The 22,266-nt window shown below is 36.8% G+C and overlaps 1 protein-coding gene and 1 pseudogene across 1 annotated transcript; one reads left to right on the top strand and one right to left on the bottom strand.

Annotated features, from left to right (window-relative positions):
* The first annotated feature begins 1,453 nt into the window (after positions 1 to 1,453).
* On the top strand, positions 1,454 to 15,399 carry LOC138420312 (olfactory receptor 52E4-like; annotated as a pseudogene).
* A 2,897-nt stretch (positions 15,400 to 18,296) lies between these two features.
* Positions 18,297 to 21,385, bottom strand: LOC138420311 (olfactory receptor 52K2-like). The gene has a single exon (XM_069553442.1). It carries the CDS (start codon positions 20,803 to 20,805, stop codon positions 19,819 to 19,821), a length of 987 nt encoding a protein of 328 aa, XP_069409543.1. The 5' UTR covers positions 20,806 to 21,385; the 3' UTR covers positions 18,297 to 19,818.
* Between the last annotated feature and the right edge of the window lie 881 nt (positions 21,386 to 22,266).

Below are 22,266 nucleotides of genomic sequence, written 5' to 3'. Positions count from 1 at the left end.
TAATCAAGGCTACTTTATATTCTTGACTGTCACCAAATCCTAGGGACAAACCTTTCACTGTATTACCATTGAGTATGATATTAGCTGGAGGTTTCTCATAGGTTCCTTTCACCTAATTGAGCAAGTTTTATTTTTTGCCTAGTTTGCTGAGTGTTTTTTAATTTTTTTAATTACCATACATGAATGCTGAATTTAATCAATCAGTTTTCTATCTCCTTTACAATGATCATGTTTTTAAATTATTTTATGTGATGAATAACAACTTTTATCTATAAAAGTAGAAAAATATTAATATTTAATGCATTAACCATGGCTTAAAACCACAGTTTCATTAAATGTTAGGCATGAACAGTGTCATTAAAGCAAATGAACAGAAATGTACCAACCTAGAGAGCAAAACTATGATGGGCAAATGAGCCTCACAAGTGGAAATTTTCTTAACCATCATATGCAGATTTTTATCCTAATTACTATATTTTTTTCATATTATTTTGGTGAGTTTTCTTTCATGTATAAATACAACAAAGTAACCAAAGTGATTTGATTATGCTAAGAAGTTCTGTTTACAAGCATTTTCAGTTGATACTAGCATATATAGAAGAAATTTTCACAACATAATGAGCTACAGTATAATCATGAATCACAATACTACACTAACATCAGAAAAGCCTGTTTCTAACTTCCAAGATACTCATGGAATACTAAATGAGATTGGCAATAATAGGTAATAATTGAAAGATGCTTGCTTCTTGGGAGAAAAGTTATGACTAACCTAGACAGCATATTAAAAAGCAGAGACACTACTTTGCCAACAAAGGTCCGTCTAGTCAAGGCTATGACATTTCCAGTAGTCATGTGTGGATGTGAGAGTTGGGCTATAAAGAAAGCTGAGTGACAAATAATTGATGCTTTTAAACTGTGGTGTTGGAGAAGACTCTTGAGAGTCCCTAGGACTGCAAGGAGATCCAACCAGTCCATCCTAAAGGACATCAATCCTGAATGTTCATTGGAAGGACTGATGTGAAGCTGAAACTCCAATACTTTGGCTATCTGATGCGAAGAACTGACTCCTTGGAAAAGACCTTAATTCTGGTAAAGATTGAAGGCAAGAGGAGAAGGGGATGACAGAGGATGAGATGGTTGGATGGCATCACCGACTCAATACACGTGAGTTTGAGTAGGCTCCAAGAGTTGGTGATGAACAGGGAAGCTTGGGGTGCTGCAGTCCATGGGGTTGCAAAGAGTCGAACATGACTGAGTGACTAAACTGAACTGAACTGAACTGAACTGAATGTCTGTGAGAAAATTGTACTGACATTCTTTTCCATTATGTTTTTACAAACTCTATTGGTATTGTTTTGTGGTATTGACATACAACTACCATATATTTCCTCATGTCTCCCCAGAAATACTGAAGAAGACAGCAGACCATCCTCCAAGAATTTTCAGCAGAATGTCCTTTGTTAATGACACCACCTCACATCCTTCTGCCTTCCTTCTGCTGGGTGTACCTGGTCTGGAAGATTTCCATATATGGATTGCTTTCCCTTTCTTTGTTGTTTACCTGATAGCCCTTGTAGGGAATGTCACAATCCTGTTTGTAATCAAGACGGACCAGAGCCTTCATCAACCCATGTTCTACTTCCTGGCTCTTCTCTCCTTTATTGATCTGGGTCTGTCCACTTCTACCATACCCAAAATGCTGGCCATCTTCTGGTTCAACCATAGGAAGGTAAGCTTTGAAGCCTGCCTCATCCAAATGTTCTTTATCCACACCTACACTGGCATGGAATCTGGGGGTACTCCTGGCCATGGCAATTGACCGCTTTGTTGCCATCTGTTATCCACTGAGGTATACCACTATCCTCACCAACAAAATGGTAGCCATCATGGCCTCTGTTGCAGTGGTGAGGCCAGTCCTCCTTGTCATCCCCTTTTGTCCTCTTCTCAAAAGACTTCACTTCTGTGGACACTATATTATTCCTCATACCTATTGTGAGCATCTGGGAATTGCTCGTCTAGCCTGTGCTAACATAAGAGTCAACATCATCTATGGCTTATTTACCATTGCTACCCTGATCTTTGACTTGCTCCTCATTGCCCTCTCCTATGTTCAGATCCTACAAACTGTTTTCCACCTTCCTTCTAGGGATGCCAGACTCAAAGCACTCAGCACATGTGGTTCACATGTCTGTGTCATCTTAGCCTTTTACACACCAGCGTTTTTCTCCTTTATGACACACCGGTTTGGTAGAAATGTTCCTCATTACATTCACATCCTCCTGGCCAATTTGTATGTGGTTGTTCCTCCTTGTTTAAATCCAGTCATTTATGGGGTCAGGACGAAGCAAATTTGGAACAGAGTTGTGAGAATATTTGCCAAGAAAGAGGGACCTAATATATTAGAGAGTTGAAAACTTCTACAGGCTAACTTTTATCTTGTACTTCTCTCAGGGTACCAACTGAAATTATGAAAATGTTAGTAAGGAATTACTTGGCCTTTCTTAGAGTCGTCTAAGTGTATAACTCAGTGGTTCCTTTTCATAATTTATATATTTTTAAATTTATTTTTTTATTGAAGGATAATTGCTTTACAGAATTTTGTTGTTTTCTGTCAAACCTCAACATGAATCAGTCATAGGTATACATATATCTGTTCCCTTTTGAATCTGCCTCCCATCTCCCTCCCCATCCCACCCTTCTGGGTTGATACAGAGCCCCTGTTTGAGTTTTCTGAGTCATACAGCAAATTCCCATTGGCTATCTATTTTACATATGATAATATGTTTCCATGTTACTCTTTCCATTATTTCACCCTCTCCTCCCCTCACCCCATATCCATAATTCTATTCTCTATGTCTGTTTTTCCATTGCTGCCCTATAAATAAATTCTTCAGAACCATTTTTCTAGATTCTGTATATATATACATTAGAATATGATATTTATCTTTCTCTTTCTGGCTTACTTTACTCTGTATATAGGCTCTAGGTTCATTCACTTCATTAGGACTGACTCAAATGCTCTCTTTGTATGGCTGAGTAATACCCCATTGTGTATATGCACCACAACTTCTTTATCCATTCATCTGTGGATGGTTATCTAGGTTGCTTCCATGCTCTAGCTGTTGTAAATAGTGTGGCAATGAACAAAGGGATACATGTGTTTTTTTTTCAATTTTGGTTTCCTCAGGTTATATTCCTAGGAGTGGAATTGCTGTGTGGTGTTGTGGTTTTATTCATAGTTTTATAAGGAATCTCCATACCATCTTCCATAGTGGCTATATCAATTTACATTCCCACCAACAGTGCAAGAGCATTCCCTTTTCTCCACACCCTCTCCAGCATTTATTGTTTGTAGACTTTTTGATGATGGCCATTGTGACTGGTGTGAGGTCTTGATTTGCATTTCTCTAATAATGAGCGATGTTGAGCATCTTTTCATGTGTTTGCTAGGCATCTGTATGTCTTCTTTGGAGAAGTGTCTGTGTAGGTCTTTTCCCCACATTTGATTGGGTTGTTTGTCTTCCTGGTATTGAGTTGTATGAGCTGATTGTATATTTTGGAAATTAATCCTTTGTCAATTGTTTAATTTACTATTATTTTTCCCCATTACAAGGGTTATCTATTCACCTTGCTTATAGTTTCCTTGCAATGCAAAAGCCTTTAAGTTTAATCAGGTCCCACTTGTTTACTTTTGATTTTATTTCTATTACTGTAGGTGGTGGGTCACAGAAGATCCTGCTTTGTTTTATGTCATCGAGTGTTCTGCCTATGTTTTCCTCTAAGAGCTTTATAGTTTCTGGTCTCTCATTTAGGTCTTTAATTCATTTTGAGTTTATCTTTGTGTATGGTGTTAGGAGGTGTTCTAATTTCATTCTTTTACATGTAGCTGTCCAATTTTCCCAGCACCTTTTATTGAAGAGGCTGTCTTTGCCCCATTGCATATTCTTGCTTCCTTTGTGAAGAATAAGGTATGCATAGGTGTATGGGTTTATATCTGTGCTTTCTATCTTGTTCCATTGGTCTATATTTCTATTTTTGTGCCAGTATCATACTGACTTGATGACTGTAGCTTTGTAGTATAATCTGAAGTCAGGAAGGTTGATTCTTCCAGCTCCATTCTTCTTTCTCAAGACTGCATTGGCTATTTGGGGTCTTTATGTTTCCATATGAATTGTGACATTTTGTTCTAGTTCTGTGAAAAATGCCATTGGTAAGTTGATAGGGATCGCATTGAAAATCTGTAGATTGCATTTGGTAGTATAGTCATTTTCAAAATACTGATTCTTCCTACCCGGGAACATGGACTATCTCTCCATCTGTTTATGTCATCTTTGATTTCTCTCATTAGTGTCTTATAATTTTCTGTGTACAGTTCTTTTGTCTCCTAAGGTAAGTTTGCTGCTACTGCTAAGTCGCATCAGTCATGTCCAACTCTGTGCGACCCCACAGATGGGGTCTAATCCCCTGTCCCTGGGATTCTCCAGGCAAGATCACTGGAGTGGGTTGCCATTTCCTTCTCCAGTATATTAAAGTGAAAAGTGAAAGTGAATTCACTCAGTTGTGTCCAACTCTTCGCGACCCCATGGACTGCAGCCTATCAGGCTCCTCCATCCATAGAATTTTTCAGGCAAGAGTACTGGAGTGGGGTGCCATTGCCTTCTCCGTAAGGTAAGTTTATTCCTGGATATTTAATTCTTTTTGTTGCAATGGTGAACGGAATTGATTCCTTAATTTCATTTCTGATGTTTCATTATTAGTATACAGAAATGTAAGTGATTTCTTTGTATTGATTTTGTATCCTGCAACTTTGCTAAATTCACTGCTCAGTTCTAGTAATTTTCTGATACTATCTTTAAGGTTTTCTATGTACAGTATCATGTCAGCTTCAAACAGTGACTGCATTACTTCTTTCCGATCTGGATTCCTTTTATTTCTTTTTCTTCTCTGATTGCTGTAGGTAGGACTTTCAAAACTATGCTGAATAATAGTGGTGAAAGTGGACACCCTTGTCTTTTTCCTATCTTAGGTGGAATGCTTTCAGTTTTTCACCATTGAGAATAATGTTTACTGTAGGCTTATTATAATTGGCATCTACTATGTAGAGGTAGGTTCCTTTAATGCCCATTTTTTGAAGAGTTTTAATCATAAATGGGTACTGAATTTTGTCAAGGGCTTTCTCTGCATCTATTGAGATTGCCACATGGTTTTTATCTTTCAATTTTTTAATATGGTGTATCACATTGATTGATTTGCATATATTAAAGAATTCTTGTATCCCTGGAATAAACCCAACTTGATTATGGTGTATAAGTTTTTTGATGTGTTGCTGAATTCTGCTTGCTAAAATTTTGTTGAGAATTTTTGCATCTATGTTCTTCAGTGATATTGGCCTGTAGTTTTCTTTTTGTGTGTTGTTTCATCCGGTTTTGGTATCAGGGTGATGGTGGCCTCGGAAAATGAGTTTATAAGTGTTCCTTCCTCTGTGATTCTTTGAAAGAGTTTTAGAAGGATAGGCATTCTCTCTTCTCTAAATGCTTGATAGAATTCTCCTGTGAAGCCATTTGGTCCTGGGCTTTTGTTTTTGGGGGAGGTTTTTGATCACAGCTTCAATTTCAGTGCTTGTAATTGGGTTGTTCATGATTTCTATTTCTTCCTGGTTCAGTCTTGGAATGAATTTTTGTAAGAATCTGTCCATTTCTTCCATGTTATCCATTTTATTGCCATATGGTTGTTCATAATAGTCTCTTATAATCATTTGTATTTCTGCATTGTCTGTTGTAACCTCTCCTGTTTCATTTCTAATTTTGTTGACTTGATTGTTCTTTCTTTATGAGTCTGTCTAAAGGCTTTTCAATGTTTAACTTCTCAAAGAACCAGTTTTTACTTTTATTCATGTTTAATGCTGTTTCATTTCTTTTTCATTTATTGCTGCTCAGATCTTTATGATTTCTTTTCTTCTACTTTTTTTTCCTGTTTTGGTTCTTTTTCCAGTTTTTTTGATGTAAAGTTAGGTTATCTATTTGATGTTTTTCTTATTTCTTGAGGTAGGATTGTATTGCTATAAACTTCCATCCTAGAAATGCTTTTGCTGCATTCCACAGTTTTTTTTAAAAAATATTTATTTTCATGTATTTATTTATTTGGCTGCTCCAGGTCTTAGTTGCTGCATGTGGGATCTAGTTCCCTGACCAAGGATTGAATCTGGACCCCTTGCATTGAGAGCATGGAGTCTTAGCCTCTGGACCACCAGGGAAGTCCCCATCCCACCGTTTTTGAGTTGTTGTGTTTTCATTGTCATTTGTTTCCAGAATTTTTTTTATTTCCCTCTTGATTTCTTCAGTAACTTGTTGATTATTTAGAAATGTGATGCTTAATCTCTATGTGTTTGCATTTCTTATAGCTTTTTTCTTGTAAGTGATATCTAGTCTCATACCATTGTGGTCAAAGCAGATGTTTGATATGATTTCAATTTCTTAAATTTAGTGAGGTTTGATTTGTGACCCAAGATGTGGTCTACCCTGAAGAATGTTCCATATGTACTTGAGAAGAGGAGTATTCTTCTGCATTTGGATGGAATGTCCTGAAGATATCAATGAGATTCATTTTATCTAATGCATCAATTAAGACTTGGGTTTCCTTATTAATTTTCTGTTTTTATGATCTGTCCATTGGTATGATTGGGGTGTTAAAGTCTCCTTCTATTATTGTGTTACTGTCAATGTCTCCTTTTACATATTAGTATTTATCTTATGTATCGAGATGCTCCTATATTGGGTGCATAAATATTTACAATTGTTATGTCTTCCTCTTGGATTCATCCCTTGATCATTATGCAATGTCCTTCCTTATCTCTTGTAATATTCTCTATTTTAAGGTCTATTTTGTCTGATATGCCAACTGCTAGTCCAGCTTTCTTTTGCTTCCTATTTGCATGGAATATATTTTTCCATCCTTTCACTTTCAGTCTATATGTGTCTTTAGGTCTGAAGTGGGTTTAGTGCATATAGACAGCATATATGTGGGTCTTGTTTTTGTATCCATTCAGCCAGTCTGTGTTTTTTGGCTGGAGCATTTAGTCCATTTTCATTCAAAGTAATTATTGATATATATGTTCCTATAGCCATTTTCTCAATCATTTGGGGTTGAATTTTTATATCTTTTTTCTTCTCTTGTATTTATTGATTATATATAAGTCCCTTTAACATTGTTGTAAAGCTGGTTTGGTGGCAATGAGTTCTCTTAACTTTTGCTTGTCTGAAAAGCTTTTTGTTTCTTCATCAATTTTGAATGAAATCTTTGCCAGATATAGTAATCTTGGTTGTAGATTTTTCCCTTTCAGTAGTTTAAATATATCCTGCAATTCCCTTCTGGCCTGCAGAGTTTCTGCTGAAAGATCAGCTGTTGAGTGTACGGGGTTGCCCTTGTAGGTTACTTGTTGCTTCTCCCTTGCTGCTTTTAATTTTCTTTCTTTGTGTTTAGTCTTTGTTAGTTTGATTAGTATGTGTCTTGGCATATTTCTCCTTGGGTGTATCCTGTATGGGACTCTCTGTGCCTCTTGGACTTGACTGAATATTTCCTTTCCCATGTTGAGCAAATTTTCAACTATAATCTCTTCAAAATTTTTCTCATACTCTTTCTTTTTCTCTTTTTCTTCTGGGACCCCTACAATTCGAATATTGGTGCATCTGATATTGTCCCAGAGGTCTCTGAGACTGTTCTCAGTTCTTTTCATTCTTTTTACTTTATTCTGCTCTTCGAAAGTTATTTCCACCATTTTATCTTCCAGCTTACGGATTTTTTCTTCTGCTTCAGATATTCCGCTATCAAATCCTTCTAGAGTATTTTTAATTTCAGTAATTGTGTTGTTTGTCTTTGTATGTTTATTCTTTAATTCTTCTAGGTCTTTGTTAATTGATACTTATATTTCCTCCATTCTGTTTTAAAGGTTTTGGATCATCTTTACTATCATTATTTTGAATTCATTTTCAGGTAGTTTGCCTATTTCCTCTTCATTTATTTGTACTTCTGTATTTCTAGTTTGTTCCTTCATCTGTGTAGCATTTCTCTGCCTTATTATTATTATTTTTTTTATCTTATTGTGTTTGAGGTCAACTTTTCCCAGGCTTTAAGGTTTAATTTGTTCTCCCTTTTGGTTTCTGCCCTCCTAAGGTTGATCCAGTTGTTTGTGTAAATTTTGTATATGATGAGATTTGTGCTGAGTTTTTTTAAAGTTTTTTCCTACTTGTTTTTGTTTTCCTCTGATGGGCAAGGCTTAGTGAGGTGGTAATCTTGTCTGCTGATGATTGGGTTAGTATTTTTGTTTTGTTTGTTGTTTAGATGAGGAGTCCTGCACAGGGTGCTACTGGTGGTTGGGTGATGTCTGGTCTTGTATTCAAGGCTTCCTTTGTGTGAGTTCTCACTATTTGATCCTCCCTGGGATTAGTTCTCTGGTAGTCTAGGGTCTTGGAGTCAGTGCTCCCATTCCAAACGCCCAGGGCTTGATCTCTGGTCAGGAATGAAGATTCCACAAGTGGTTTGTTATGGAATTAAGTGAGATAAAACAAATATCCAAAAATGAGAATCCAAAGATGAACCCCAGACAAATGGCAGCTACAAAATCAGGCAAATAATAATTAAAATAATGGAATATATACATTTACACCCATGAGTGAAGTCAAAACAGTCCAACAAAAATAAAGTACAGTAGACTTATCCAGCAAACAAAGGAAATAAAAAAATTATATTTATCAGTTAAGAACAAAACTAACTAAAGCATTAATTGGAAAACAAAACTAAAGCAAGTTGCCAAGTGGGGGAAAAAAACAATGAATATGAAGAGAAAACTAACAAATATGCTGAGAGGAAAGGAAAGAAAGAAATAACAGACATGCAAAGTTAAATAGAGGTAGATGAAGAAGATTTATATACATTAAAGATTAACTGCAAAGGGAAAAGAAGTGTAGGAAGGCAAACAAAGGAATAAATGTAGAAAAAATATAATAGGTTTTTAAAAAAAGTTAAAAATTAAAACCATAAAAAGAAAAAAACGATAAAAAAAATAGAAGAAGAAAGGTAAAATTTAAAAAACAAAATAAAGAAAACTACACAGAACTGCAAAAGCCCAGGTTGAGGCAAAGGTTTATAACAACTATAAAAAATGTGACTGAATATACACATATACATATCCATACAGTGCAAGGAAAATAAAGTACAATAGATTGACCCAGAGTAAAAAGGAAACCAAAAATTATATCTATCAGAACAAAATTAACTAAAGCACAAACTGGAAAACAAAATTAAAGTTCCAATTGGGGATAAAGCAATGAAAATAAAACTAACAAATATGTTGAGAGGAAAGGAAAGAAAGAAAGAATAGATATGCAAAGCTAAATAGAGTTAGATAAAGAAGATTTATATACATTAAAGATTAACTGCAAGGGGAAAAGAACAGTAGGAAAAGCAAACAAAGGAATGAATTGGTGGTGGGGGAAGAAAGAAAGAAAAAAAATCCAAAAGACTCTATAGAACAAGTCAAAGCATAAGAATAATAAATGCTTTTCTTGAGTCAGTGCTGTCACTGCTGGGAATCACAGTCCCATCGATGTAGGGAACTAGGTTTAAAGAAGGTTGAGAAGTGCTTGCAAACGAGACTCTCAACCAGGGCTGGACATTCTTGCAAACGAGATGTTCTGCCCAGTGTAGGGAACTAGGTTTAAGGAAGATTGAGAAGTGCTTGCTAACGAGACTGTCAACCAGGGCTGAGCATTCTTGCAAACGAGATGTTCAGCTAAAAATCCTGTTTGTTCCCATGGGAAAAGAACATTGCTTACACACAAGGATGTTTCTCTGATTCCTCAAAAGGAACAGACCTTGGGACAAAACGGATTCTAAGTTGATAAGGAAGTTCCCCAAAACAAAGTCTTAGCTGCAGTAAATAAGCCAAGGTAAAGGTTATCTCGCCCTGCGCCTGCGCACTGTATAGTCTCTGAATCATAGTGCTTGGCAGCTTGCCCTGTAGGTTGTTGTGCAAGGGATATAAAATAAAGCAGCTGTAAAAAGCAAGTGTTAAAATATAAAGATTTAAACCACTCTGGAGTGTTGGTGTTTCATTCCGTCGCCGACATCTGGCGCCCAACGTGGGGCTCGACAGAACCAAAAGGGTAAGCACCCCGGGGCAAAAGGCTAAAAGGGGGACTTTCGAGAAATAGAGAAAAAGAGAAAAATAAAAATCCGAAAGGGTAAACACCCCGGAGCAAAAGGCTGAAAGGGGGACTTTCGAGAAAAAGAGAAAAATAAAAATCCAAAAGGGTAAACACCCCGGAGCAAAAGGCTGATAGGGGGACTTTAGAGAAAAAGAGAAAAATAATAAAAATCCGAAAGGGTAAACACCCCGGAGCAAAAGGCTGATAGGGGGACTTTCAAGAAAAAGAGAAAAAATAAAAATAAAAATCCGAAAGGGAGAGCACCCCGGAGCAAAACGCTGAAAGGGGGACTTTCGAGAAAATAAGAAAAATAAGAGAAAAAGAACAGAAAAAAGAAAAAAGAAAAAGAAAAAACTATGGGGAATTCCCCGTCTTTAAAGTCACAATATATGGAGCTGGTTAAGGGGCTCCTGCATTCTATAGGAATTAAAACGTCTACTCGCCGCTTGAGTGAGTTATTCTGTCTTATAGAGCAGCATTGTTATTGGTTTCAATATCAAACAGAAGTACAGCTGAATTTGAAGGAATGGAAAGTGGTGCAAAAAGAGTTAAGAAGGCAGCATCAAAAAGGAAATGTGATTCCTTTAAGGCTGTGGACTCTATGTAACATTATAACACAGGCTTTAAAATTAATGGCTGCTGATAGTGAGGCCGCCTCATGTTATTTTGAGGAGGGGGCTTCACCTCGGCCTCCGCCCAAACCTCCAGATGATAGTACAGATTCATCCACTGAGCCAGATAGAGATGTGAGTTCTGGGGAGGATTCAGATTCTGTAGAGGCAATGACTGCTGCCTTTTGAAAGGTTTTATTAAATAAAAAATGAACTTCCAAGGCTGTTAACCCTTCTGCACCACCTTACGCCTCCCTATTTCTAGTAGCTGCTGACAAGGCTGAAGTAGGGAGAGAGAGTCGGTGGTTTTGGAAGTACGGGAAAAAGTATATTTTGGGAAATGCTTATTAATGACTCTCGTCCTTTAATGTCACTGATTATTGAAGGTATACAGTTTGAAGGATTAGTGGATACAGGAGCAGATGTTTTGGTTATTTCTCTCCAGCAGTGGCCTAATGACTGGAAAAAAAAAATTCCTCTTGTTTTAACAGGCTTAGGATCAATAGCAGATGTGTGGAGAAGCACTCAACCTTTGTCATGCCAATTGTCTAATGGAAAGAAAGTATCTATTTCTTTTTACATTGTTAATATACCTATTAATATCTGGGGAAGAGATCTTTTATTTTCTTTAGGAACAACGCTCACCATCTCGTCGGAAAACTTGTAGCCACTGCTCAGATTCCTCGAGCTCTCCCATTGAAATGGTTAACTGATGTCCCTAAATGGGTTGAGCAGTGGCCGCTTCCAAAAGTGAAGCTCGAGGCTTTAGAACAATTAGTAAAAGAACAGCTTCAATCTGGCCATATTGAACCTTCTACGTCTCCTTGGAATTCTCCTGTTTTTGTCATTAAGAAAAAATCTGGTAAATGGAGAATGTTGACTGATTAAGGGAAGTTAACAAATGTATAGAACCTATGGGGGCTTTGCAATTAGGTCTCCCTTCTCCTGCTTTGATTCCACAGGATTGGTCTTTGATGGTTTTAGATTTGAAGGATTGTTTTTTTCCTTTGCAAATAAAAGATAGAAATAAATTTGCTTTTACTATTCCAGTGTATAATCATGGGCAGCCCGTAAAACGTTATCAATGGACAGTGTTGCCTCAAGGAATGATTAATAGCCCTACACTTTGTCAGGAGTTTGTTAATCGTGCTCTTATTACTGTGAGACAACAATTTTCTAATTGTCTTCTCTATCATTATATAGATGATCTTCTGTTGGCAGCTCCTAGTAAAGAGGAACGAGATACATTTTTTATTCATGTAAAGAAAGCTTTAAGTGATTTTAATCTTCAAATTGCTCCTGAAAAAATTCAAACTGAATTTCCTATTTCATATTAAGGTGCTATTTTGGAACGACAAAGAATAAAACCTCAAAAGGTCCAAATTAGACGAGATAATTTGAAAACTCTTAATGATTTTCAGAAGCTTTTGGGTGATATTAACTGGTTACGTCCCATGTTAGGGATTCCTACACATCAATTGCGTCATTTATTTTCTACTTTAGAGGGTGATACTGCTCTTAACAGTCCTCGATCTCTTACTTCTCAAGCAAAAGAGGAATTACACTTTGTAGAGCAACGGTTGAATAAAAGGTTTCTTACTTATCTACAACAGGATCAACCTATATATTTCATAGTGTTCCATACTCCCTATTCTCCTACTGGAGTTATTGCTCAATCTGCAGGGTTGATTGAGTGGGTATTTTTACCCAATAACTATACAAAAAAGCTTACTACTTATACGGATAGAATTGCTTTCCTTATTTTGAAAGGTCGAGGCCATGTTACTCAGTTAATTGGAAGTGACCCTCAAACAATTATTACTCAACTTACTTCCACCCAAATTTCTAATTGCTTACAGTTTAATGAAAATTGGCAGATAGCTCTTGCATCTTATTCAGGGACTTTTTCTAATCAATATCCTCAATCTAAAATGATAGATTTCCTTCGACATACATCAATGGTTTGTAAATCTCCTATATCTAATATTCCAGTTGAAGGAAAAACTATTTTTACAGATGCCAATAAAAATACTGCTGGCTATTGGACTGATACTACTTCTAAAGTTGTTTCACATTCCTTTTCTTCTGTGCAGCCTGCTGAACTTTGGGCCATTTGTTTGGCATTACAGGATTTTCTTGATATTCCTATTAATATTGTTTCTGATTCTAAATATGCAGTCTTTTCATGTATTTATCTTCCTGAAGCCACTTTACCGGTAACTTTAAAAACTAATATTGATAAATTATTTTTTCAGGTTCAACAATTATTAATTAGGCGAACTAACCCTGTCTTTTTTACTCATATACGAGCTCATTCTTCTCTCCCCGGACCATTATCTCAAGGAAATGCAAATATTGATGCCTTACTTTATCCTTTACAGTCTGCAACACAAGAACATTGTTTACATCATACTAATTCTAAAGGGTTACAAAAAACTTATTCGTTAACACGAAAACAAGCTCAACGCATTGTTCGTTCTTGTTCCATATGTGCACCGTTTATTTTGCCCTTTGCCCCTCCTGGAGTAAATCCCAGAGGACTACAATCTAACCAAATCTGGCAAATGGATGTTGTTTTTATTTCTTCATTCGGTAAACAGAAATATGTTCATCATACTATAGATACTTATTCTCATTTTCAATGGGCTACAGCTTTAAGTTCAAAAAAGGCAGATTCTGTTATTACTCATTTACTATTTTGTTTTGCTATTATGGGCATACCTATAGAATGAAAAACTGATAATGCTCCCGCATATCAATCCTCTAAATTATCTCAATTTTTAGAACAATATCATATTAAGCACACTTTTGGTATTCCTTATAATAGTCAAGGACAAGCTATAATTGAAAGAGCTAATCGGACTCTTCAAAAATACATTGAAAAAATAAGAAAGGGGGAAAAAGGTGTGATATCACTAAGGGGCCATTTCAAGTTCATTTGCATATTAATAAATCTTACTCTGCTATAGCATGTGTAAAATTTCCTTATTCCTTACTGTATGGGCAATGGATTTGGAATGAAATTTTGGGAGTTATATCATGTTCTGATTGTAACTTGACTCAATGTATAAATCGTTCTTGGTGGGAAAATGTTGAAAACAAGATGGTCCATTCCAGTAATTATTCTTTGGTCATTGTGAAAGCACGGACTGAACTTTGGTTGCCTGTTAATCTTACTCGACCTTGGTCAGACTCTTTTGCTGTCACTCATCTTGTGAATGCTGTACAAACTCTTCTGCATCGATCTTGAAGAATGCTTGGCATTGTCATCGCATCAATTCTCGCCGTGGCTTCAATAACAGCAACAGCAACTGTAGCAGGTCTTGCTTTGCATCAAGGCATACAGACTGCTGATTTTGTCAGGGAATGGCATAAAGATGCTCATTTATTGTGGCAACAACAGCATGATTTGGACGCTCAATTGGCTACTGATGTATTGAATTTACAACACACAGTTTCCTGGTTAGGAGATCAAGTGACTGTGTTAGCTACAAAGAGCGTGTTAAAATGTGATTGGAACTCATCTCACCTATGTGTAACCCCTGTTCCCTTTAATATGAGTGAGGGTTGGGAAAAGGTGAAAAGGTCTTTAGTGGGACACCAGAATTTAACTGCTGAAATTATGGAATTGGAACAAACTATATTGTCAACTTTTAGTAAGACGCTGCCTGATATTCTTGGTTCTGATATACTGAAAAGTCTTCAAGAAGGATTAGACAACCTTAATCCTTTAGGGCATGTATCTACATTGTTAACAACATCCTTTGTGAATACTTTGTTAATTGTTGCTTTATGTTTTATTGCTTTTATAGTCTACCGGCGCTGGCGAAAAGGGAAACAATTGAAAGAAGAAGCTTTGCGTATTCAAGCGCTTATTCAGCATCTACAAGAAAAGAAAGGGGGAGATGTAGGGAACTAGGTTTAAAGAAGGTTGAGAAGTGCTTGCAAACGAGACTCTCAACCAGGGCTGGACATTCTTGCAAACGAGATGTTCTGCCCAGTGTAGGGAACTAGTTTTAAGGAAGGTTGAGAAGTGCTTGCAAACGAGACTCTCAACCAGGGCTGGACATTCTTGCAAACGAGATGTTCTGCCCAGTGTAGGGAACTAGATTTAAGGAAGGTTGAGAAGTGCTTGCAAACGAGACTCTCAACCAGGGCTGGACATTCTTGCAAACGAGATGTTCTGCCCAGTGTAGGGAACTAGGTTTAAGGAAGATTGAGAAGTGCTTGCTAATGAGACTGTCAACCAGGGCTGAGCATTCTTGCAAATGAGATGTTCAGCTAAAAATCCTGTTTGTTCCCATGGGAAAAGAACATTGCTTACACACAAGGATGTTTCTCTGATTCCTCAAAAGGAACAGACCTTGGGACAAAACGGATTCTAAGTTGATAAGGAAGTTCCCCAAAACAAAGTCTTAGCTGCAGTAAATAAGCCAAGGTAAAGGTTATCTCGCCCTGCGCCTGCGCACTGTATAGTCTCTGAATCATAGTGCTTGGCAGCTTGCCCTGTAGGTTGTTGTGCAAGGGATATAAAATAAAGCAGCTGTAAAAAGCAAGTGTTAAAATATAAAGATTTAAACCACTCTGGAGTGTTGGTGTTTCATTCCGTCGCTGACACATCTCACCTCCCTAGGATGCCCTCCAACACTGTGCTGATCTCTGGACCTGCTATGGGGGCAGTTCAGATTCTAATTTGGTCCTGCTCCAGTGTGTCCTTGCCTCCGATGTCTACAGCTATCAGAATTAGTGTGCTTTCTTTTGTGGGAGCTCTCAATGTCCTTTTATATATTCCATAGACACAGAGTCTGCCTAGTCTAGCATGTGGATTTAATCTGCAGCTTGTACAGCTGGTGGGAAAGTTTTGGGTCTTCTTCCTTAGCCACACTGCCTCTGGGTTTCAATAGTGGTTTATTTCCAGTTCTGCATGTGGGTTGTCCACTGGGGTTTTGCTCATGAGGCTTCCCTGGAGGACTTGGGTTGCGAGAGCCAGGGATAGACGTGGTGCAGCTGCTTGGCTTGCAGGGGTTCTGGAGGTACCAGGTATTCAAGGGAGTTGATGGCTAGGACAGCAGGAAATACTGTGTTCTAGAAGGGTATGACAACCAGTACTGGCCAATACCCTCCAGTATTCTTGTCTGGAAAACCCCCTCCCTGCATGGATATACTTAAGACTTTTATTGCCTGTGGCAGTTCTGCCCCAATGAGAGTTGAGAATGAAGGTGGCACAGCTGCTTGGCTTGCAGGGACCCTGGTAGCACCAAATGTGCAGGGACATGAACTGCCTCTGTCGCAGGAGTTATGGCCCTATCAGAGTCTTTCTTCAAGCCTCTTGTAGCTGGTGATTGCAAGGCCTCTTTGGCCAGTCTTTCTCCATAGCTCTGCCCATTCAGGCAATTAGAGGGCTCCCTTGCCTGGGGTCCTTCTCTGTTGTTCAGCACGTCAGGCACTTAAAGGGGCACCCTGGGTGGGGTCCTACTCTGTAGTTCAGTGCATCATGTGTTTGATGGACCAGGCTATCTATTGTTCAGCTGCTGATGCTGGTGTGTAGAGAGAGAGGCTATGATGATGGCTCCACCTGCTCTGTGTGACAGCATTATTGCCTTGCTCCCATGGCTGTCCAGCTTTCTTCAACAGGCATTTGCCACCATAATTTCCTCCTTCACATCCCTTTGATCCATCTCTCTGCAGTCAATAGCAGCCCTCGCCCTGGGATTGCTCCACAATCCCTAAACTCCAGCTCCCAGCCACTGTGCTTTCTGGGAACCTGCATCCCTGTCCCTGTCCGAGGGACTATGTATGGCTGCAGCAGGACTGTCTAATTCTCATTGCATTTAAGCTGCCACATGTGAGCTGTTTCTGTCTTAAATGTTTCTCCTCTAACTCAGACAATTGTCCTGATGTGACGATCAGACCCCTGCTTTAGTTTTCCCACCCACTGAGGGCAGGTCCAATCCTACTAACACTTCTGTTTCTCCCCCTAGTTCCTTTGTCCTACCAAGTTTTGTGTGGTTCTATATATTATTTTCCACTGGTCAGTTACTCCTGTCCACTCTCAGCTGGTGTTCGGTATGCACTTCTGTGTCTGAAGGTGTATTCTTGATGTCTCCATGGACAGATAGGTACTTCACATCCACCTATTCTGCCATCTTGTTTCTGTAATTTGTATTTTGACTTGCAATTGATTATTCTGCTTTTTGTCACCAAAGGTGAGTGAAGAAGAGTGGGCCTAAGTAAAAAATGTAATGGAATTCCTGAATATGTGATAACAATGTTGTTCTCTATGTCAATGGTAACATCTATGTACAGGTTTGTTAAATAGTAAGATTCTGGTTTCATGAAATTCATCATGTTTTGACTCATGCATCAATATTTTGGAATTTTTCCTTCAACTACCTATTTTTATGCCAATATTATTTTCATCTAGATGACAGTTGTTAATTTCACTCAAAGGGTTATTGCAGTCTCATGTCATTTAAAATAGCTTAAGTATAAAGTATTCATCAAGACATATTATACAAAATACATATAGACATAAGACTTACATAGAGAAAACTAATAATCATTATTGAGAGCAATTTTAAAAGATATACATAAGTGTAGATATATACAATCATCATATATCCAGTCTTGTTATTGTGAATTTCTATTCTAAGTACCTATTTATAAATATACACCCATTTTTCCTTGGAAGAAAAGCTATGACAAACCTAGACAACATATTAAAAAGAAGAGATGTTACTTTGTTGACAAAAGTCCATATAGTCAAAGCTATGGTTTTTCCAGTAGTCATGTATGGATGTGAGAGTTGGCCCATAAAGAAAGTTGACTGCCTTTAAACTGACACTTTTGAAGACAGGAGGAGAAGGGGACAACAGAGAATTGGATGGTTGGATGGCATCACCGACCCGAGGGGCATGAGTTTGAGCAAGCTCCGGGAGTTGGTGATGGACGGGAAGTCTGGCATGCAGCAGTCCATTGGGTTGCAAAGAGTCAGACATGACTGAGAAACTGAACTGAACTGGCTGATGATGGTTATGTCATAAAGCCACTCTATTTTCAACACGAAATATAGCTTATAATGACAACAACAACATTATCATTTACATGTGACAGTTATTCCTTAATTGCATCTTGAATTTCATTGTTCATAAAGGGAGAAAATGAAATCAAAACAAGAGTTTGTCTTGTGCTTTGAAGATACGTTGTGTAAATTTTTGTAAACCATACCAGACTTAGACTAAAAGGGATCTTACACATTATAGTCACCTATTTGTATAGGTGAGAGTTAAATTTCTTAACTACATCATTCTGAGTACAATCAAAAACCTTTGACACTTGGGCACAAAGGTCAGAACTACTTCTAGTACTGCTTTTCTCATGCCCAGAAGCTATCCACTGCAGTGTTAAAACAAGTACAGAGACATACCGAAGTTAAATGTATGGTGGCCCAGAGAAATGGCATTTCAACTACTTCAGCTAATTCTATGGGTTTATTTTTTGGTTTGGTACTGAATTACTCAGGTTCAAATTTGGAATGTCATCAGTTGACTTTTCCACTGTATCTTAAACTTACTACTTGAGTAGAACTGGTTAGAGAATGTAGATTTTCTTCCTATTATCTAAAAAGAAAATATGTTTTATTTCAGGCCTAATAATAAATAAGATAGCAAAAATGTTTGTCATTGGGGATTCTCTTATTATACATTACTCACTCAATTTTCAATAACTATACAAGCAACAAGAGTAGTCAATATTTGTGATGTGCTTACTATTACTCAGATACTATAACTAGCACTATAGTTCTATCAGTGATTGATACCTAATGGAGGTGATGCTGATCTTTAGGGATTATCTTGGAAATTTCTCTTTGTGTTTTGTTATTGTCATCAAAGTATTTAAGAGACGTGACTAGATTTAGTGACTATAAACCAGAAAGAAACCTCCAATACATAGAATAATTCCTCCCAACCTCCCACCCTCCACAAAATGTCCTGTATATGAGAGAAATTTCAGATATGCAACTGGATATTGTGTAGTTAAAAAAACAAAAGCCTATATAGTATTCTGAATATAGAATTTCAACTTGCTTGTATTTGCTGTTATGAATGTAGATTTTTTTCACTTTGCTTTACTAAAAATCAGAAATTACTTTTGTATGGTTTTAACAAGCAAATATATACTTGATATTATAGAAATATAACTATTCAAGAGAATGGTATATATTGTTTAAGACTATTATCAGAAGTTATTAAATATTTTTGAAAATTACACCACCAACAGCAACAATAACATTTCTCATGGTGTCTGAGTAATCAGTGAAATACACTAAGATTCACTGATATTTATAACTTTCATATTTACAGTTATTCTATGCATAGGTAAAAGGGCTAATTATTATATCACCTAGTATTGTCATACACAAGTATACATGTTGCTAGTTTTACATTTATATTACTACTTGGGTATTATGTATTCTTTTAAATGTAACCATATTTGATTAAGGAGGATAGAGTAGACATTAGAAAACTTTTGTTACATAAAGGGGAATTTAGGCTGAGGTTTATTCCTCTAGCACAGATAAACTTCACTCTAAATCTCACACCTCAGACAACATAAGGTTTTGGAAAAAAATTTAGGAGAAAATCTTTATAACCCAGATTAGCCAATAAATTTCTTAGATATGACACTAAAACCCTGATACACATAAGAAAAGAAAATATATTGGACCTGATTAAAATTAAAATTATTTTGATATAAACTGTCATGGCTTAACAAGTCCCAAAGACTATACCAAATACTAGCTAGGAAAGAAAAATAATAAAAATTAAACACTTTGCTCTAGTTTTTTTTACTTTCTGTGTATCTTTGATATTTGCTAATTTCCCTGAAATCAATATACTTACCAAGCTTTCTAGCTTGTATGAATCCAAGATTTAGCTGAAAAGTTTTTCACTTCAAGGTAATGCTGACTCATTTTCAACATTTCCTGTTTAATAAAACCCTTATCTCTGTTGATGATCTGGGGACTCACAAACTTTGCAAAGTTGAACACATTTGATTGTTAAGAATTTAAGGAATCCTTCCCTGATTCTTTTGGTTTTAACACCATAAATAATAGGATTCATCATGGGTGGAATGAGAAGGTATATATTGGCTATAAAAATGTGGACAGGTGGAGCAATGTGGTGACCAAACCTATGAGTGAGAAAAGAGAAAAAAGCTGGTGTATAAAACACCAAAATGACCCATACATGGGAGACACAGGTACTCAAGGTCTTGAGGCGGGCAGCTTTGGATGGGAGATTGAAGACTGTGAAAAGAATAAGGATGTAAGAACAGATGATCAGTATGAAATCCAATCCTCCTGTCAGGAATGCCACAATTAAGCTGTAGGCTCTACGAATCTTGGTCTCAGAGCAAACCAGCTTTATCAGGGCCATAAACTCACAGTAAGTATGGGAGATGACATTAGTTTTGCAGTAGGAAAGCCATCTTAGTAGAAAGGGGTGTGGACTGAGAAGTACAGCTCCTCTGAAGACAATAAGCAAACCCAAGCCTACAATCACTGCAGGTGTTAAGATAGTGGAATGTCTTAGGGGGTGGCAGATAGCTACAAATCGGTCAAAAGCCATGGCCAAGATAAATCCAGATTCCATAGTAGACAGAGAATGGATAAAATACATTTGAGTAAGGCAGGCTTCAAAGTAGATCTCTCTGTCATTGAACCAGAAGAGACTGAGTATCTTGGGAAGTGTAGAAGAAGTAAGTGTCAAATCCGCAACTGAGAGCATGCATAGAAAGAGGTACATAGGTTCGTGCAGTTTGCGATCTGTCTTGATAATTAATAAAAGAGCAACATTCCCCATCAGTGACAGTAGGTAGACCAGACAGAAGGGGATGGAGATCCATAGGTGGGCATCCTCCAATCCTGGAATGCCAAGTAGCAGGAAGGTGGTAAGTTGAAGGTTGCTCCTGTTGTAGTCTAGCATTATCCAAAAAATGAGTATGCCACGATCCTATCCAAATTAAAAATCACAAAGATTACAAAAACATGAAGACCCATTTTTTTTTTCATTGTTATGTATTGGAAAAGACACTGAAATCCAGTAACGTACAACTGGCTATTGAAGGATTTCTTCAGTAATACAATATTTCAGTTCATCAAATGCATGGAACTGTGCTTTTGGGCAGACAAAAAAATTGTACAAAGGTATTCTCTTTCCTTTTTTTCTATCTCCCTTGACTTTTTTTCAGAAGTGTCCAGTTAGCTAGATACATTTTAATCATAGTACAGCACTACAGAGTTAATAACTGATATATTGGTAAAAATGGAGATGTAACTCTCTACCATTTTAAACATTCAAAAAATTAAAAGTCCAGCCATCATGGATGAGATCAGACATTTGTATATTTAACTTCTCTTATCACATTCCCAATGATAGGGCTTATAGATAAAAGGAAAAGGAGGCTTGAGAAATACTAAAGGACAACTGGGGGCAATGAAGTGGTGTGAAATAAAAATGATCTTATATTGAAAAGAAAGTTACTGAGTTGATAAATTTCATGATTTCATAAAATCATCCAAACTGAATGGTTAAAAAAATTATTTTACAAAGATGAGCCAATAGAGAAAGTGACTATGTCTAGAAAACACGGGTGTTCAGGTTACTAGATATTTGTGCTCTACTGTAAATGACCAAGTCAAATTCTTCCAGAAGATGTATAATATATTCTTCAGTCATACAATACACATGAAGTTGATTTTTTGCTTTCCAAGTAAAATTGTTACTTCTTTAACTTTTAATTTAAAAAAATATATTGGAGTATAGTTGATTTACAATGTTGTGTTTGTTTCTGCTATATAGCAAAGGGAATTTTATATACATACACACACACACACACACACACACACACACTCCTTTTTAAATTCTTTTCCCATATAGGCTATTACAGAGCATGGAGTAGAGTTCTCTGTGCTACACAGTGGGTCTTTCTTAGTTACTTATTTTATATACAGTAGTGGGTATACTTCAATCCCAGTCTCCCAGTTTATCCCTCTCACTCCCTGACTCCCTGGTAACTATAAGTTTTTTTTTTTTTCTTTATATGTAACTCTATTTTTATTTTGTAGGTAAGTTCATTTGTAATCTTCCTTTAGATTCCACATATACCAAGTAAAATTGTAAATATAACTTTTGGCTCCCAGATATTAGCTGACCAGAAAGCATGATTATTTTGGAAAAGTATTCTAACAATACTAAATTTTAAATTGGTAAATCATTATTTTGGTTCCAGTATCAGTGTTATTATGAGCTCATATAATATGAGGCATCTACTTAGTCTGAATAAAAAAAGTTTCATTAAAACAATGAGGTTTTGACCAATATAGTTCAGGATTAAATTCTAGGTCTAGGTTAACAAAAATTATCACAGGTTAAATATTTAACTTA

Source organism: Ovis canadensis, chromosome 15 (genome assembly GCF_042477335.2).
Source record: "Ovis canadensis isolate MfBH-ARS-UI-01 breed Bighorn chromosome 15, ARS-UI_OviCan_v2, whole genome shotgun sequence".
NCBI lineage: Eukaryota > Metazoa > Chordata > Mammalia > Artiodactyla > Bovidae > Ovis > Ovis canadensis.
Note: the sequence above shows the minus strand (reverse complement) of the source record. Positions and strands in the feature narration are given on the sequence as shown.